Source organism: Gobius niger (genome assembly GCF_951799975.1).
Source record: "Gobius niger genome assembly, chromosome: 12".
NCBI lineage: Eukaryota > Metazoa > Chordata > Actinopteri > Gobiiformes > Gobiidae > Gobius > Gobius niger.
In genome coordinates, this window is record NC_136863.1 from 12,724,640 (window position 1) to 12,743,567 (window position 18,928).

The 18,928-nt window shown below is 40.7% G+C and overlaps 1 protein-coding gene across 1 annotated transcript in view; it reads left to right on the forward strand.

Annotated features, from left to right (window-relative positions):
* The window catches only part of furinb (furin (paired basic amino acid cleaving enzyme) b), a 90,060-nt gene extending 71,615 nt beyond the window's left edge, over positions 1-18,445 (forward strand). The window contains exons 8-16 of the mRNA XM_079568511.1: positions 2,100-2,272; positions 4,599-4,811; positions 9,003-9,103; positions 13,702-13,805; positions 15,665-15,782; positions 15,998-16,177; positions 16,767-16,894; positions 17,162-17,290; positions 17,743-18,445. Of these exons, the coding sequence (XP_079424637.1) occupies positions 2,100-2,272; positions 4,599-4,811; positions 9,003-9,103; positions 13,702-13,805; positions 15,665-15,782; positions 15,998-16,177; positions 16,767-16,894; positions 17,162-17,290; positions 17,743-18,419 (1,823 nt within the window). The 3' untranslated portion in view covers positions 18,420-18,445. The remainder of the gene's footprint in view (positions 1-2,099; positions 2,273-4,598; positions 4,812-9,002; positions 9,104-13,701; positions 13,806-15,664; positions 15,783-15,997; positions 16,178-16,766; positions 16,895-17,161; positions 17,291-17,742) is intronic.
* Positions 18,446-18,928: the final 483 nt, after the last annotated feature.

The window sequence follows — 18,928 nt, forward strand, 5'->3', positions numbered from 1 at the left end:
AATGATTAAGCTCTCATGATTGCTATTCAAGCACTCTCTCCCACAGTCAAAAAATAAACTGATCCCAGTGTAAAAGTAATATGGCTTTAGCCTATACGGTGACTCACTCACTAAGGCAACGCAATGCACTAAGGCTAGATCTTTAATGAAATAAAGAATAACATTTCATTTCGCAAATTTCCTATTTAACATTCACTTCACATTCTTTTTTTTTTTAGTCTGCAGTTTTCAATAAAAGGCTGGAAGAAATGTCTCTCTTTGGTTTATAACCATTCTTGGTGATCAAAGATGTTCCCCCATAAACAAGATCAAACTCATTATGCTTGCACACGCGGATCTCATCTAGTACCTAGCTTAGCATTTTGTGTCAAAAACACAAAAGCCTTTTGCGGTTCAGGCGGAGAAAGCGGTGATCCATGGCACAGCTGGTGTCTCCTTCGAGAGGAGTGAGCTCCTCGTAAAACCCCCGTGTGCCCCAACACATGTTTGTGCTTCACTTCTCTCTATGTGGATGAGGTATGCACTGGATGTCGATGTTTGGTGAAAATATCAGCGTTTATATCGCCATGATTGTGAAGAACCTTATTGTAGACGTTGCACTTTAAAAGCATCATCCCCACTCCTCCCTCTCCCCCTTGCTGCCCTTGGAGCAAACGGAGACGCTCCTTGTTTGTTCATATAGAAAATACCAAAGTACCACAGGCTTTTACGACAGAATAACATAAGCAGGTGAATAGCTGTTTACAAAAGCCACAGATAAACCGAGTGCACTGTTTGTAAAAGGCTAAAATATCGTGAAAATATTATGAAATCCCCATCACGAGAACGCATATGTGTATGTGTTTCATCTACAAAGAAAGATTTCATTTATCTCAACATGTCGACCTCATTAATTGCCCTAAACCTTGAGGATGAATCTATGTGAACTAAAACCCTTTGCTTCAAATGTCTTTTTAAAAGTCAGATCATTTGTGTTAAGATAAACATCACGAAAGGAATCATTTGTTTTTCATGTGTATTTATTCATCATTAGTGCTTTTAAAATCTGTAATTAATGGCATTTGCCACTCTTATTGTTGCCCTTCTCCTCCACCCACACACCTTCAAAACCAGCTCTGGCTTTTACACCGGTGGTTTAATAAGGCATTGTGAGTCGGTTGGAAGCTGATGAGAATTGTTATGGCTGTGATTAGCCTTTGCAATTTGGGCATAATGATCGGCGAGCAACAGTGCCCTTTTTGTTGCATGTTTAGCCTCAGTATGTCTGCTCTGTGTTCAATCAAGTGGGCGTTGGTACTCGGAAATTGCCACTTTAAATAATTGAGAATGATGGAGGGGATATCCAGTTCACTGAGAAAATACAAAGGTATAAAAATGATAATGTATGTAAACATTTTGTAGTTAATGAGTTGCCTCAAAACTACAAACACATTTGAGCTCCATCCTGTAACTTGCACACTCAGTCAGTATCTTTCACTCTGATAGATGTTTTAAACTGCATGCAAAGCTTAAAGGGGAGCAGTTATTCAAATCTGTCTAATATTGTAAAATGGAGATCGGAATAATGTTCTTCCTCATTGAGGATTTCAATTGCGATTTGGCGAGTTGAAGGTAAGGAATTTGACCCGTTCTTTGAAGTTGCTTATTATACAATAAAAGAACAGCCTGTGTCACTGAATGCTCTATGAAAATGCAGTGAATGCAGTGAAGCTCATGTTGATGAAAAAAGATCCACTCCTTCTCAGCACAACCTTATCCTGGATTTATAATCATTATATTTAACATGAGTTTAACAGTATTAACAGTAAATAAGATTACATTATTATTAAGTCACGGTGCATACGGTATATTGACCCCAAAAAACTGTTTTCAATTGCACTTAAGCAATACACTATTGGTGTGTGGGTATGTTGTGGTACGGGAAGTTGTCTCTCCGCACTAGCCTGAGCCCATAGCGTCATGACAAGATATATTTGATCCAATGCTGTGATTCCTCCAAAAGGTTTTGACAAGCCTATTTCTACATGAAGCTGAGGTTTTTACCTTTCACCATCTGTCCCTCTTCCTAGTAAAGATGTGTAAAATGTGTGTGTGCTCAGGCGTTCGCATGTTGGACGGGGAGGTGACAGACGCAGTGGAGGCTCACTCTCTCAGTCTGAACCGACAGCACATCCACATCTACAGTGCCAGCTGGGGACCGGAGGATGATGGGAAGTCTTTGGACGGTCCTGCCAAGCTGGCCAAAGAGGCCTTCCTCCAGGGAATCACGCAGGTCAGCCCCACTCAGCACTCAGGCTGGAACAATGACACAGCTGTAAAAAAAGACATAATAAAGGGTGGCACATTTCTGATTAGCTCATCTACATAAGATCACATACTTTAAAGATTATGACGGAGCCTCATACAAAAAGGCAGAATAATGAAATGAAATGGCAAAGAGAAACAGAGAAGCATTTACATTTTTAATGGCCATAACATGTAAACATTTACAGGACAGGGAGGAAAAAGTAAGTGAACCCAGGAATCTCGCTGAACTGCAGCAGTTTTGTAAAGAGGAATGGTCCACAATTCATCCTGATCGTTGTGAGTGTCTAATCTGCAATTATAGGAAACATCTGGATGAAGTTATTGCTGCCAAAACACAGATATTTAGTACAAGGGTTCACTTACTTATTCCACATTCTCCTGCCACTGTTACATGTTATGGCCTTTAAAAATATGATAAATTGGAAATGTTTGTGTGGTATTAGTTTAAGCAGACACTGTTTACTCATTCTTGTAAGAAATTCCAAACTGTGAACTTTTTTTTATTTTATTACTGCATTTATCCTTCCACAGTTAAGCCTGAAAACCTCCAGATAATAATACCAGCATTTTGCATGTTTTCTTATGCCAGTCTATTATGTAAACTTTTAAATCACAAAGAAAGTGGAACTGATGATGTGACAGGCCTCGCTGAGGGGAGCAGCGGGCAGAACCGACAGCTCGCGCAATCTTTAACAAAAGGAACAGCAAAACAATTGCTCCATCGACAAAAAAGTCTGACAGCAAACACTCTGGTGATGTGGGTGTGTGTGAGATTAGCTCACGCAAGGGGAGAATGTCTGGCTGTCCATCGGCTGCCTTGTTGTATTTCTTTATAGTTTTTAGAACAAGGGTAAACATACCGTCGTCGCAGTTTTACAGTATTTGACTTTTTTTGTATCAGGCGGCGTTGGACGGTAGAGCAATATGCCAAAAACAATTATATCATGTCACAGTTTTTGGAGCCTCGATCACAATTTAAATTTTATAACATTTTTGCACACTTCCTTATCTTTATTCTGCCTTTGAGGAAACCAAAATCTATGGCTCCAAACAGTTCACACTTCAGAGAATAAAGAGCATTACGGAGACTGATCAATAGGAGGATTAAAGCTGAAAATGTCTATACTTGCTCACAGAACTGCATTAAATAATGGAGCACTGAATTGTGTGACTATATCACAGCAAAAGCAACAGACCACGATTCAATTTGTAGCGTCACATTGCTCAGACACAGTTGGTAGAGTCTTCTTCACTGCCCCCGTCCATTTTTCTGGACAAAACAGATCATTGTAAGCATCAAAGAGAACCATAAACACGATACTGAACAACCTGTTTGAAAAGGTGTCTCCTTCCCACTGCTATTTTCGATCTACCATATGTTTGTTGTTCTGCAAAACATTCTACCCACAAAATGGCTCTATTTATAAAGTCGCATTTTGCCTCCAAATGGTGAGGGCTCACGTCGTCAGCTTTGAAATAGAAGATCCCACACAGACAAACGAGTAAAATGTTAAACAGACTCTCAGCTAAGACGAGAGCCTTGATGAACAGCTTTTCACCTTTTGTCTTTTTCTGTTTCTTGAGTCTTCGGGATAGTCTGCAGAAGTTGACCAGTCACAAAAATAAGATATGTCAGATATGTCAGACTAGACTGTTCCCCCAAGCAGCTTCAACTTTCTCAAAAGCGTTCGTAAGATGAAAGGTGTCGAGCTGGAGAGGGCATGATGAATATACAGGTCATATAATAAAATAGGTTCACACTGTTTCAGACTTATTTCCTGAGTTTTACCATAGGCTGGAGCCTGTTACAACATAAAGCTCAAGGGTACCCCACCACATAAAGCAACAAAGTAAATGTTCACCTTCAGAGGATGCAATGTGAAATTGAGGTCTTTTCATTGGACTAAACTGCTTCTCTGCGAAGGCTGCAGGGATGTGAAACTCTTTGCCTTGTTGCACTTAACACCGATTTAAACACAGTTGTTGAAGGATGGCGTGTGCTTTTGTTAGTCGCTTGGTTAAGTTTTGTAAATACATTTTGACTCTTGATCGCTCTGCTGGTGCTTTATCGTTACGGGTGGTGTGTTTTGTTTTATCTGTTTGGACCATTTTTGGACTTACTATGTCACAATTCACGCGCTGTCATTTACTGATACTACTTAGGAAAGTTAGTTTGTAGATTTCTCTGGTTAATCAATAATTTAAAAGTGTCAAGAATATAAGGACATAGGGGAAATGCACACCGGGTCTTGTCTTGTGTAGCTCAAACTGTGTGTCTGTTTTCTCGTCAGGGACGCGGTGGCCTGGGCTCCATCTTTGTGTGGGCCTCGGGGAACGGCGGTAGGGAGCAGGACAGCTGCAACTGCGACGGCTACACCAACAGCATCTACACCCTCTCCATCAGCAGCTCCACTCAGTCCGGGAACGTGCCCTGGTACAGCGAGCCCTGCTCCTCAACCCTCGCAACAACATTCAGCTCTGGCAACCCCGGAGAGAAGCAAATCGTGAGTGCAGTATTCATACATACTCAACACTGGGAGGCACCGACTGTGGAGGATTCTTATACTGTATCTTAGATGTCAGTGTGGAAAAAGTAACATGTGGAACAAAAACTTTATTTTAAGCTAAGAAGTAAAGAGAAAGTGACAGATGTGTACGTGTTTAGATGTGTAAGGAAAAAAAAAATCCTGAATTCAACCTAGAGCATTGCTGATGTGGTGTATTGTGCAAGTGCATGTTATCGGGGCAAGAATTACATAAACCAGTTTTGCAAGTTACTGTAAATTCGTTTTACTAACTGTATGTACGGTCTGTAATTGGTAATTCAGGTTTATTCAGGCATTTGGTTCTTTCAGAGATGATTCTTAGATTATTTGGAATATATCGTCACTTTAACAGTATCTTGATGGATCAGGATATATGAAATGTGAAGAATTCCTGGACACTGTTGATGCTGATGTAATATCTGCTTGCTGAACAACGTGTGTAAAAAGCTTTGACTTAATATTTGTGCATTAGGATGAAGGATGACACACTATGATGGAACAAAACAAACTAAATCCACACAAACTAAATCCTCCTAAAGACCCATTCAAGCCCATTTCCTTTTATTCTAGAAGAAATCCAGCATTCATAATCAGAGCATTCATGGTGCAACAAGCAGTGAGTCATGCTGACAAACACTCACAGACGCCACCAACTTGCTTCAAGGCACTTGTCAGCTGAAAAAAGACCTGCCTCAGGCTCATAAAATAACATGACACAATGTAAATGCACCATTGGAGCCACAACCCACTGAGGGAAGCTTCAGGCAGACAACGACATTGCTCTGTATTAGATACAATTTTCATTTCGGTCCCTGATAGCGCTGGCTGCTTTGTGGTGCTTCTTTGGCATGCAACTTGTCACATGTTTTTAATTATAGAAATGGCGCCGTCAGGAGCAGCTGTTTTTGTGATAATTGAGAGGTTTGTGTGGTATGCTGGCCCATTTTTTTTTTTATCTTTACATTGTATAACCAAAAGTCCACTCTCTACAATTTTGTGCTCTGCTGCGAATAGCAATATTGCTTTATTAAGGCTTTTGTTTTGTGAAAGCTGTGAATTGCTGATTCTCCGTATTGCGCTTGTAGTACGAAGAGTGGGTTGACCTGCTGTGCACTATATAGTTTATAGTGTTTGTGCGGTTTGGATCACTTCCTCACTGCCGTTGTTGCCAGTGGACTAACACTTGCAAACAATAGCAATGCGGCACACCCCATCTGCATACTAAGGTCATTTTCACGTGTGTGCAATCCCTAGTTACTAGTGAAGCCTCTCGTTTCTGTTAGTCTGGCTCATGTTCACACACTTTGTTTACCATTCACCTGCAACACTGCACCTCAAGCCTGGAGATAATAAATCTTGTCTCTCGAAACTCGAAGCAAAGGGAGAAAAACTGAAATTTCACCAATAGACCCTGGTGCTAGTCTTTCATTATACTTTGTTTGGTTATTTCACTCATGGCTAAATCCACTGTGTGAGGGATGTACGCCTTGAGAGAAATGCACTGGAGACAGACACACAGAGAGAGAAATGCACAGAAGCAGACATGCAGTGTACAGACTTCACTCAGTTCGACCAGTTTGCCTTTTGCACATAAGAACGTAAGCTCTAGCCAATTAACAATTGAATGAAAACTATTTTGAGTGTCCAAGAGCAGCTTTACGTATCCCTCTATAATGACCATAGTGTGCAGTGTCAGATTTACCTGCTGGAATGTTTCCTTTAGTTTAGTTTTAGTTTAGTTTATTTGTTTATTTGAGCACTTGAAATTCTGCTCAAAAGGAGTGGACCGAAGCAAAAGCTTATAAACGTCCACCCCCGAAATCATTACAATAAAAATGTATATTACAACAATAGTACAAAAGAACATATTGCAAGTACAAAGTACGAGAGCCTTGGAACACAGCATGCACACGTATACACAATGTACCCGTTTGCGATATAACTTTACACATTATCAATCAACATTTAGCAACATCATATTTTGATTTGCCCCGTTAACAAAAGAGAACCTAAACGGCTGTTTTAGCACGGACCACACTTACAAAGCACTGGAAGAAATGTTCATATAATGATCAGAAATGAACAGAAACAGAAGCGAAGCACAACTACAACAGTCTCACTACATGTACGATGTCTGGTTCAAAGCAAGTGACAAACGCCGATCATTAGTTACTTACAGATGGTTATCATTCAATGCCAAACAAAGTTAACATTCCAAAAGTCACTAGTGTTGTGTTAAGAGGCACATTAACATACATATTATCCTTGATCTTGCTACTTTCCAGTTGTCATTTCCATCCTCGATATAGTATTATTTTGTTAACAATTGGCTATTTCCTTTTTTTAATTTTTTTATTTGATTTATTTATTTTTGTGAATTTACAATGGATTACCTAATATGTAATAAGTAATTAAGCCCTGCATATTGTAGTGTGTTAAAAAGCCAGGGTGTAGAGCAGGCTAGTTGAAGAGGGCATTAGCTCCCCATCAACAAACCCCCACCCAGCTGCCCAAACAGCTGTTTTTTTGTTTGTTTTTCCTTGTGAAACATGGTAAGAGTATTTTGAGTGTATTACAGCAACAGGTCATTACCAACTGCTGATAACTTTCTACGCTCAAAAAGGGCAACTATTTGGAGTTGAATAGCTCCGTCTGAAGAAATGAAAGAAAGCTAAAGAAGTGAAGTGATCTCAAACATGCCACTCGCCTTGTTCATTTGTTCGCTGCTTTTCTACTCCAGTTTTCATAAGAAATAAATGCAACTTTGTCATGTGTTTGGCCTAAAATTCATGTTTAAATGATGGCTTGATTGGGAATTACAGACTGGTTAATTTGTGGGTATTTGGTGTCAAATTGAAAAGGTCCTATAGATTGGTTTCAGATAGTTTTTGAGATCAAAACACTAGCAGGTGAGATGGAAAAAGCTTGCTTGGCACTGTCTGAGCCATTGTTTAGTTAAGTTAAACAAAAGTCTGAGCTTTTATTAATCAAACCTGAGCTTTTATTAAACACATTTTCATCTGAAAGAACTGATGTGTTGATTTGGAAATACTGTTCACAGACTGACACCTGATGGAGTCGATAAATGAAACAGAGCCTTGTATGGATCACAGTTCCCACAAAATCTATAGCTTATTCAATTGACTCTGTCCCAAGGAGTGACTTCCTGTTTCGATCCAGCATGCCAAAATAAAAGCAGGTACTTACAACATTACAAGAATATAATTAGATACACACATTTTAAGTGTTTTGTCTGTTAGTAGTTAGGCGGAAAGAAAGTTGAACTAATGAACTGCTAAACTAGTGAACAAGACGGTGTTTTTATTTTGATGTGCTGGATTGAAACAGGAAGTCACTTCTTGGGCGGCGTTGTTATGATTTGAAGTTAGGCACAGAGTCAATATTGGATTTGTTTGCTGCGGTTTCCAAGAATCTATGATAGGCTGGTTGTTATCTGGCTAGTGTGTTAAGTTAGCGGTCACTTGGAGGCTACAGTTATGACCTCCGAGAAATTAATAATTGGGACCGAGAGCAAGGGGGCGAAAGATACTGGTAAATGATGAAAACAAGCAAACTGGGAGCTAAAGTCGCAATAATTCCAATCTACATTCCCAGTCTGACCTTTTGCTAAAACTGTTTCTGTATTGACAAGATGCACAAACAAAATTTTAACACTAAACCATTTCTGTGCAGTTTCTTAGTAAAGATAACTACCTTCATTTTAGATTTAATCATTTGCCAGTGTTGGGTCTGGTAGGTTTCTTAGGTAATTGCGCCTGACTGCACATTCTTCACACATAATGTTCACACCTGCCTCATCCTCCTTGGTTTGTTCTTTTAAATTGTCACCGATGATGTCAATTACTGTCTATTGAAGGCTTAACTTGTTCCATGTCCTGTTGTTTTGCCCTGTGGCTTCTTGTCATTCGTATCATGGTTTCATCGTGACCCAGACAATTCATTAGCTTGCTGCCCTCAGCGTCTCACCGTGTTAGCATACTGCTGGCTCCTCCACTTGGCTGACATTCAGTGGCCGCTGTGTGACCCTTTGGTTTGGCTTCACCGACTCGATGGTGAAAACTTACTGTGGTCAAAAAAAGTCCTTACATTTTCTTTGTGCCCGCTCTTGTGTGTCCTCTGGTCTCGTAGGTGACCACAGACCTGAGGCAGAAGTGCACAGAGTCTCACACTGGGACATCGGCCTCTGCTCCGCTCGCTGCAGGGATCATCGCACTGACGCTGGAGGCCAAGTGAGTCACAAGGACACGCTCACCTTCTGCTTCACAAACACTGTATGATCATACAAGCAGGGATTATAGGGGGAGGGTGTGATAGGGCTGCGCAATAAATCTGTTTGTTTGTTTTCTCAAAAATCATGAAACTACATTATAAAATCAATGTCTGATCCTCTATGTCCACACAACAGCTTTTGGGATTCTTGTTTGAGCATGGTTTGAAAAACATCAAGGCTTTTATGATCAAGTTATTAAAGCAGTACTAAGCAAGTCATGCCCCTAGAGGCCATAAGCGTCACTGCAGGTGTCGTAGCATGTACGTTTTTTTACTCATTAATTGTCCTTGAGAGTAAATACTACGCTGACAGAAAAGACAAAGGGAGAGAGGGATAATATACATCCAATTACACAATGGAGATATTTTTGTTCACTCAAACCTTGCTGTAAATACTTTTAAAGTGGCGCTAGCCCGCAGTTAGCTTTGCCCATTAGCCTGTTAGCATCTTCTTTGTGATTCTTTTAGTGTGTATTGCGCCTCCGACCCGTTGGCAGCGAAGTTGCAATGTGTTTTTTTGGCCAGAGACATCGGGGGAGATGAAAGACCCCCCAATCACGTCTTTATCACTTGTATTAGCCCCAGAGGGACTACGAAAAGGATTTATTAAGGAAAACAAGTTACTTAGTTCTGCTTTAATGAATGATAGTATCATGTTATGGGCCTCCCCATTTTGCAAGACTGACAGACGCTAACTTAATACTTTGAATAGAATAGATCAAAATCATCCATGACACATAACAATATAATCCTATGAAGCTTTTACTTTAGTTAGTTAGTCAGTTAGTTATACTTAAGTAAAATATAAGCACGCTGATAATTTAAATAATTCCAGAGTTACAATGTGTGTTCAATGGGATTTTCAGTACAGAGAAGATTGAAGAGCAGAACAGGAGAAGACTCAGTTTCCAGATTCATGGACATGCTTTGCACCATTTCAGAAACAGTCTTGTTGTGGTCATGCTCTCTCGTCACTGTCATGTATACCACAAGCTTATATGGACGTATTTAACAGTAAACATTTACTCTCTTTTGATGAATGAAAAAAATAGAAGCAACGCACACCAGAAGTACTCTCAGGCGCAGATGTTAAGGAAAATCTTCATAAATCCCCCAAAAAAAAATTGGACATCGGCTACTAAATTATGAATGCCATAATTTAAATGCACATTGTCTCTAAAACATTTTTCATGGCATTTAAAGTCTGAAAATGTACTGCAGTGAGGTTTTTGAATAATTGGATAGTTCAGTGAAAGTTTAGATGAAACCTTGGTGGCTTTTATTTGCATTATTTTATTTTTTTTGTCCTAATATTGGTGCAGTTCAATTCGTGTTATGCAACAGTTTATTAATATGTCTGCTGCATTTCATTTCCCATGTGTGCTGCTGGATGAGGGCACAGTTTCAGTATTGTGGAGCTTGTGCATGAATTATTCCATTTCCTTCTGCACAATTCCTCATTTTTGCAATAGTCAGTATTTAAACATGGATATAAATCAATATAAGAACAATGTAATTAATCATTTATTGCTTCATTAATTTCTTTTTCTCCTAACTTCACTTTGAATTCCCATGCTGTCCACTGCTGCGGGTTGTGTTTGCCTGTGTCTGCCGATGACAGGCCTGGCATACATCATCACTCTGGCTCAGGGGCTGACTGACAATGACATGTCAAGCTCTATTTGCACAGGAGCCAGTGGCCCCCTTCAACTAACTTATGTAACAATTTAGTGGCCATTTTGTAATAATAAGTATTAGACATGGACAGATCCAGTGTTTGAGATCTACCGTACCTTTAATTATATTTATCCATCCGTTGGAACTTTTCAGAAGAGACCATTGAACCATTTTTCTTCGGAACTGTTTACTGGGTTGTTTTTTCACAGACAACAAAGTGTCCCTGAAGATCACTAGGGAGTTGTGGAGTTTAGTCGCTTATAATGTGATAAATGAGTGTGTTGTTGTCGAGTAATTGTCTACAGCTTTTATGATTATTCCTAATTTAATTGTAAATCTAATTGCATACGCCCGGCTGTGCTCTTGTGGGATGTGTTCAGAGAAGTGTGTACAAGCTCAGGGACTCCACACTGGCTTCAGTCCCAGCTGGAAAATTCTCTCCTCAGCATATTGGGCTTTTGATAATCAGTTAATTAGCTAAGCAAATGGAGAGATACAATACCTGGAGGGCCATGACAGCGCACTATACACACATTTGTATTTATTAAATTAACAAACACTTGAACATGTAACAAACTCTAAGCTTCAGTTATAATATAAGTGTGGGCTTGATTTCATTACTTGACTAAAAGTACAGGTCAAATAAAAGTGACGGATTGAACTGTTATGATCTGGAGTTGCTGCAGTTTGTCAGGTCTAAGTTCAGCAACACTGTGTGCCCAAAGAATGAGATCAGCTGAACCTGAACCTGGATTTCTTGATGGCACAGGCGTATTCCAAGATGACAATGCAAGTATTCATCTGTCTCATATTGTGAAAGAGTGGTTCAGGGAGCACGAAACATCATTTTCACACATGGATTGGCTGCCACAGAGTCCAGATCTTAACTCTATTGAGAATCTTTGGGAATGTATACATTTAGAATACTACCGCACTCCCCATGTCTAATTTTATCAGACATGAACCACCATACCCATCCACCCACCCACATACACACACACACCCTCACACATGCAAGACTATAGATTAGTATGATGTTTTTGCATATTATAACCCTTCCTATTAAAGCGGTACTAAGTAACTTGTTTACCTTAAATCCTTTTCATAGTCCCTCGCTGGCCAGAAAACCACAATTGCAACTTCGCAATACACACTAATGGAATCACGAAGAAGAAGCTAACAGGCTAACGGGCAAAGCTAACTGTGGGCTAGCGCCACTAAGACAGTATTTACCGCCAAGTTTGAGTGAATCTACATTGTGTAATTGGATGTACAATATCCCTCTCTCCGTTTGTCTTTTCTGTCAGCGTAGTATTTACTCTCATGGACAATTAATGAGTAAAAAACCGTAACATGCTACGACACCTGCAGTGGCTCTTATGGCCTCTAGGAGCATGAGTTGCCTCTAGGAGCATGAGTTGCCTCTAGGAGCATGAGTTTCCTCTAGGGCTTAGTTTAGTTGAGTGTATACACTGTAAATATGTTCCCATGGTGTAAGCTGAATTAAAAAAAAAAAAGAGAGAGAAACTTTGAAATGTGCTGCTTTGCGCAGTGGTCACACTCTCCCAACATCTTGGTGAAAAATGAATACAACACTGAATGTTTGCATACGTTGCAGAAGCTTATTGTAGTGAATGCATTGTGTTATCAAAGCTAAATGCGGTCCAACAAAATACCTATTAGAGAATGTGACCTTTTTTGGTTTTGTTTAGGAAGCGTATTTCTTCAATACAAGTAAAAGTTCCTAAGTGAAATTATTGCATCTACAGTACTTTAGTATTTCGCTTCAGAAAACACTTCAGTACAAGCAAGTAAAAACAACTTATTCCTTTGGTTTAGTTTAGTTGTTGGTTTATGCATTTTCAATATTTTGACATCAGCTGTGAATTGATGCACTGAGTGCAAAGAAACCTTTCTTCACTGACCTGTAAGTTGTTCTGAAAGAGGACAAGACTTAGTAACAGATACTCATTCCTGCATTGCATTAATCCTTGACACATAAATGCAGCCTGTCAGAAGATCCTGAATGTGCACCTTTTTATTCTCCTTGTGCAGCCATATCCTTCATTCATTACTAATTCACTTTTCCTGAACTGTTATATTACACCTGATCGGCCGAGCGTGAAATATACCCATTCTGACTATCTCTGACTTTCCCCCCGACCAAACCCAGAATGTCCCTCCTGACAGACAGCGATAATAACACAGCAGTTAGTTGATCTGACTGGGACCACACCGATCACACAGATGAAATCATTTAATAGGTAGAAGACTCTCTGGCAAACCTGCTTTATTTTTATATTCTCTTTGCTGAAGTCACTTTAGGGTGACAGGTCCATAAATCACGCGGGAGGATGTGAGATGCTGATGGGGGCAGAACTGCGGAGGTGATGCGTTCTCAATGCTCTGGATGGTTTCTATTTCTGTTTGTGAACTGTGTTGCACTACAGGAGCCCAGTGTATGAAAGGTTTTAAAAATGTTCTTTCACTAATATATTTTTGCAAGTGTTTAGAATATTTTTGGTACTGACCAGTCTATCCTCTGTAATAATCATAGCCGAAATCATATGGCAGCAACACCATAAAAGAAGTGAAGTGCTGATGCTAAGTTAATCCAATGCCTTGTTCCTCAAAAGGCAAAACCTTTAAAGCATACAGTAGTTTAGACCAGTACTGTATAAGTCATTTTTGTGACTTTGATGATCTGCCGCTGCTGTTTGTCTCAACACAAAGTTAGGCATATTCTTGTATTCATTATTGTTATTGTAATCTCAGTTTATGCTCCTGACCTTTCGGACTGTGAATCTTTGCAAATACTTATAATGTGAGTAACTGAACTGTTTGAAAATCAATATGCTCATGGTCCTCTGCTCTGGTGCAGTATGAACCTGACCTGGAGGGACATGCAGCATCTAGTGGTGAGAACATCCGTACCCAGGCATCTGAGCACCGGAGACTGGAGGACCAATGGAGTGGGGCGCAGAGGTAAATAAATGCACTGCTGCTGTATTAAACATGTTTTCACTTCTTAAGGTCAGCAAACTTTTATGCCCAATTTTGATCTAATTTTCAGTCGAGGCGAATCTTCTCAAGTCATGTCTCATCGAAGGCAGTCGCACAGAGTTGTGTCTCGTACACTGTGTTCCAAATTATTATGCAAATGCATATTTTTCTCAGATTTTCTAAATTGTCAACTCAAATTAGAGTCAGCAGAATTTTCAAGCCTTTAACTGTTAGAGGATCATTTGAATGTGATTGAATATGACCTCCTAATGCAGCATTAGGAGATTTTCTGCTTGGGTTTCCCAGAGGTGCTGTTTGGATGAAATCTGCCTCCCAAACTCATAGATCTTTTGCTTGAGGCTCCAGAGGTTCTCAATAGAGGTTAGGATGGGGTCCAAGTTTCTCTCCTTTTATGCCCATAGCAGCCAATGATGCAGAGGTATTCTTTCAGCATGGCATGGTGCATTGTCATGCATAAAGATTTTGTTTGGGAAAGCACGGCTCTTCTTTTTGTGCCATGGAAGAAAGTGGTCAATCAGAATCTAAAGGGGCCGACCAGCTCTCTTCCCATGATTCCAGTCCACGCTAGGATCCTACAGCTTGATGTTTGGGAGACTCCAGAGACACCAGCAGCTTCAAATACATGTTTGCTGCTTTGTAGCAGCTGTTAATCTGATGTGTTTGTCTGGCAGAAACCGTCCATATTGTGCCTTTATCTGCACAAACCCGTGTGTGTCTGAATCAGCCACATCAGACGATGATTACGCTTAATCTTTCATGAAATATCGAAGGTTTTCATACCTAGTCCAAGGTATTTACTATTTCACGCTATTCATTAGCAGAGAGATCCTTTTTCCTTTCCCATATTGCTTGAAAATGATGGTCTGCTTTATAATGTGGAACGTCATTTTTCAGTAGTTTTTCCCTTAACTGGGCTTAACCTGACGACTAATCATCCCAGGCTTCTGAGATTAATGTCAGTGATTCAAAGAGCCCTGAGAAACAATACCATCCATGAGTTTCATTGAAAAACTTATTTGTTTTACCTCTATGACACTGAAATACAATTTGCATAATGTTTTGGAATGCAGTGTAGTGTGGGAGGGTCACAAATGGACTCGCGTTCGAATTGTGTAATGTGGGCGGCAGTAAGACGCAACTAGACTTTAGACTTACAAAATTCACAAAATACTAATGGAAGAGAGCAGCTTGTGTTGTACGGATACCTGGGTAACTATGGGACTTGTACAGAGTAGACTTTGGCAGTCAGTAGCCAAGATAATATTTCAACATCAGAAGTGAATTATTTTAATCTTCTCTAAATATTTGCATATTGTGTCCTTTATGTTCACAAAGCCCAGAGAAAATGCATCAAGACTTCGACACGAGTGGTTTCCCTCACACCATTAACACCCATGCGTGCACTTATACATTAAATGAAACGGTAATAATTTTGACAAGTTTATGTAGAAATGTAGAAAGCCTTTGGGGAGATACTTGGATTGGAGTTACTGGTAACTTTTGAGTAACAATTTGGACACCTCTGCTTTGCTGTTTTGGGGCTTTTTGGCTCTGTAGAACACAGATGGACATGTTTATGTTTTAACTGTGGTTTGTGCTTATCGTAATTATATACAGCGCCAAACCCTTTTGGATGTAGGATGCCGTTTTGTCTATGCAATCTGGCTTGTTTTAAAAATGATTTGCATCTTCTTAAAGTATTGGCCCTGCCTTTGATTGTTTGTTTTTTATCAATACAGGCCTTTTTTTTAACATTTGCATCCATTGTTCCATGAACTCAAATGTTTTTAAGATGTTAGTAAAGTGCATTTCTCTTGCAGTCAGTCACTCGTATGGATATGGCCTCCTTGATGCCGGTGCGATGGTGGCTTTGGCTCAGAACTGGACCACAGTGGGACCCCAGCATCAGTGCGTGCAAAGCATGCTCACAGAACCCAGGTTAGAGATTTTAACATAATAACGTATAGAATGCTTAGACTGTCGTGAGGCATGTTATTCTTCCTCTATTGATCATATGTTGCTGCAATAGTAATCCAACATCAATACTTTCTGAACATACTGTACAAGCTAAAAGAACTATCATGAAGTTGGATTTCACAGAATCCCCGTCAGAGCTGTAACCACTGTGTCCCTTGTCTCCTGTCACACTGCAGGGACATAGGTAACAGGCTGGTTATCAGTCGCAGCATGGACGCCTGCTGGGGTCGTCCAGAGTTTGTCAGCTCCCTGGAACACGTGCAGGCTCGTGTCACTCTGTCCCACAACCAGAGAGGCAAACTGGCCATTCATCTCACCAGCCCCTTGGGCACTCGGGCCACACTGCTCTTCCCCAGGTAAAACATCGTTTGTATCTCTATGAGTATCTACTGTAAATAACCATGTATTCTAAGCTGCAACTATTTGTATGATAATGACACGTGAACTCTGACAAAAGGTTGTTTAACTTCTAAGTCAATGCTACTGTATCAACTTTAAATAAATAACTAAAGCAAAATATAGCTATATTTTAGCTTTAAAAGGTTTCATACCCATCCACAGTTACATCAACTTTGACTTTGTGACATTGCAAGCCAGCATGGAAATAAAAACCCAAATGTGGTGATATTAAAATTATATTTAATGATTGATGTTCTTTGAATATCCTTGGGGCTTTTAATAAAGAAAGTAAACCTTGGACAGTTAACTAACAATCTATAAATCACATGTTATGATACATCAGACACAACTGCTAGATTCACAGACAATGCGTTCATGCCCATCTTCTGTTAAAGGGCCTCCCCAATGTCTGTGTTTGTCTCTAAGGGTCTTTCTCAAGCTGTTTTTTCTGTCTTGTTTTCTGTCTGGCCTTTTGGTACAGAAGAAAGTTTTTTTTTCCCTTTTGTCAACACAAGAATCAGCCATTAAGCCTTGCCGTTTGTCTAGGCCTAATGACGTCTCCTCAGAGGGGTTTAATGACTGGGCCTTCATGTCCACACACTCCTGGGATGAGGACCCACAAGGCGAATGGACTCTGGAGATAGAGAACGTGGCAGCTCACAGTCATGACTATGGTAACACTGTCTTTGATTTGTACACATCATGAATTAAATTGCTTTTCAACCGTTGTCCTTATATTGTATAATGCAGTAGACGTTGATTTACTATTAATAATTAAGTATTTGACCTTGGAATGTACTACCAAGCATTCTTTACTCAAGAGTCTTTTTTCAGTATTAATGTTTAAATTTTAATGGTTAAAAAAATGTCTCTCTGTAACACTTCTATGTAAAGATGAGCTAAATTAACATTATTTTTCCGCTTTTTCTCTCTTTCTCCAGGTGTGTTGAGTCAGTTCATACTCATCCTGTGGGGAACTGGACCTAGTGTTGTAAACCCGGCTGCGTCGGACTTCCCGCGGCCCTCCAACAACAGCTGCAAGACTTTTGATGCTCAGCAGATCTGCATTGGTAAGAACAAATTACAACAAATGCATGTTTTTCAGTGATGTTGCACACTGGCTGCAGGTCACACAGTGCAGTTAATACAGGCTGAATATTTTCAAGCCTCTTGTGCATCTGCTCATGCATCATAAATATGCAAAGTCTCAATATGTCATGTTAGAGCGTGGGACATGTGGCCAGAAGGGGTGATTCAAACTGCTCCATTTTGAGTGGAGCTACTCTGTCAACAACTGCTCAGAAGATGACTCCATCACAGCACTAAATTAGATCCCGCTTGATTTCATCATATTTTTGTTGAAAATGGCATGTTCACACTTTCTGGTCTGCCGGACTCGATCCATTTCATTTCCCCATGAGTAATTTTACTCCCGATCACATTTACTTATTTTCGCTAAATTTGCTCTCCGTGCCAAATTTCTGCCCCCACGGTGAGTAATAAACCTTTGTTTGTGTTCCAGAGTGCAGCCCAGGCTTCTCCCTCTTCCTACAGGGCTGTGTGAAGCTCTGTCCCCTCGGCTTCACCTCGGGGCCCCAGCTGCTGAACCTGTCTCTGGAGAACTGGGTGGACCTCTCTTCTGTCCAGGCCTGCCTGCCCTGTCACTCAGCCTGCCTCACCTGCTCAGGCCCAGGCCCCACAGACTGTCTGTCCTGTCCCCCTCACAGCCATCTTGTTGTCAGCTCGTGTCTGTACCAGAACCAGGTGCAGCGCAAGTCTCCTTCAGCAGGAGGACTGAAGAAAGAGAAGGGGCCCGAGCAGCAGGAGCAGGTTCCTGCCTTAGACCCTGACACTAGAGACAGTGGCTCCTCTCCACTGACTACAGTAGTGGCTTTGCTCAGCTGTGCCTTTATCCTGGCTGCATTTGCCGGGCTCTTTCTGTTTCTGCGGAGGCGCTCAGGCTGTCCCGCCACAGGCTTGAGGACCACACTACCCTCTGTGTACTCACACAGCAGGGGTATTCACCTGGGCTTCCACCCCAGCCAGCACACGCAAAGGAACGCAAGGATCTGCTACAAGGGGATCCCCACTGTGTGGGGCGATGAGGACATGATCACCTACGAGTCTGAATCAGACAGCGAGGACGTGGACGGCCAAAGCGAGAGGACAGCTTTTATCAAGACACAGAGCTCTATTTAACACATGTGTCAAGAGCTAAGCCTTTAATGGCATCATCAGCATTAGTGATGCGCGGGTTGCGGGTTCCACCGCGGACCCCGCGGTTCGGGTCGGGTCGTGAAATTCTCCTTTGATCGCGGGGCGGCTTGGGGCAGGTCAAAAAATGCCGGTTGCGAGCCTTCGTACACGCATTCATTGAATTCAGTCACAACTTATTCCTCATCTTTACAGCAGGTTTTCGGCGTAAATATACAGTGCCTCTCGTTAGTATTCATACACCTTGAACTTTTGCACTTTTGTCATGTTTACAACCCTAAACATAAAGATTTTATTTTTATTTTTTTACTGAACGTTCACACAGAAGAAACAGACAACTGTGAAGTGAAAGCAAAATGATACATGATTCTGTTATTTTTTTTAAAATAGAAAAGTGAAAAGTGGGACTTGCATAAGTATTCATACAGCATGAATTAATACTTTGTGGAACCCCCTTTTGCTGCAATAACAGCAGCAAGTCTCTTGGGGTCTGA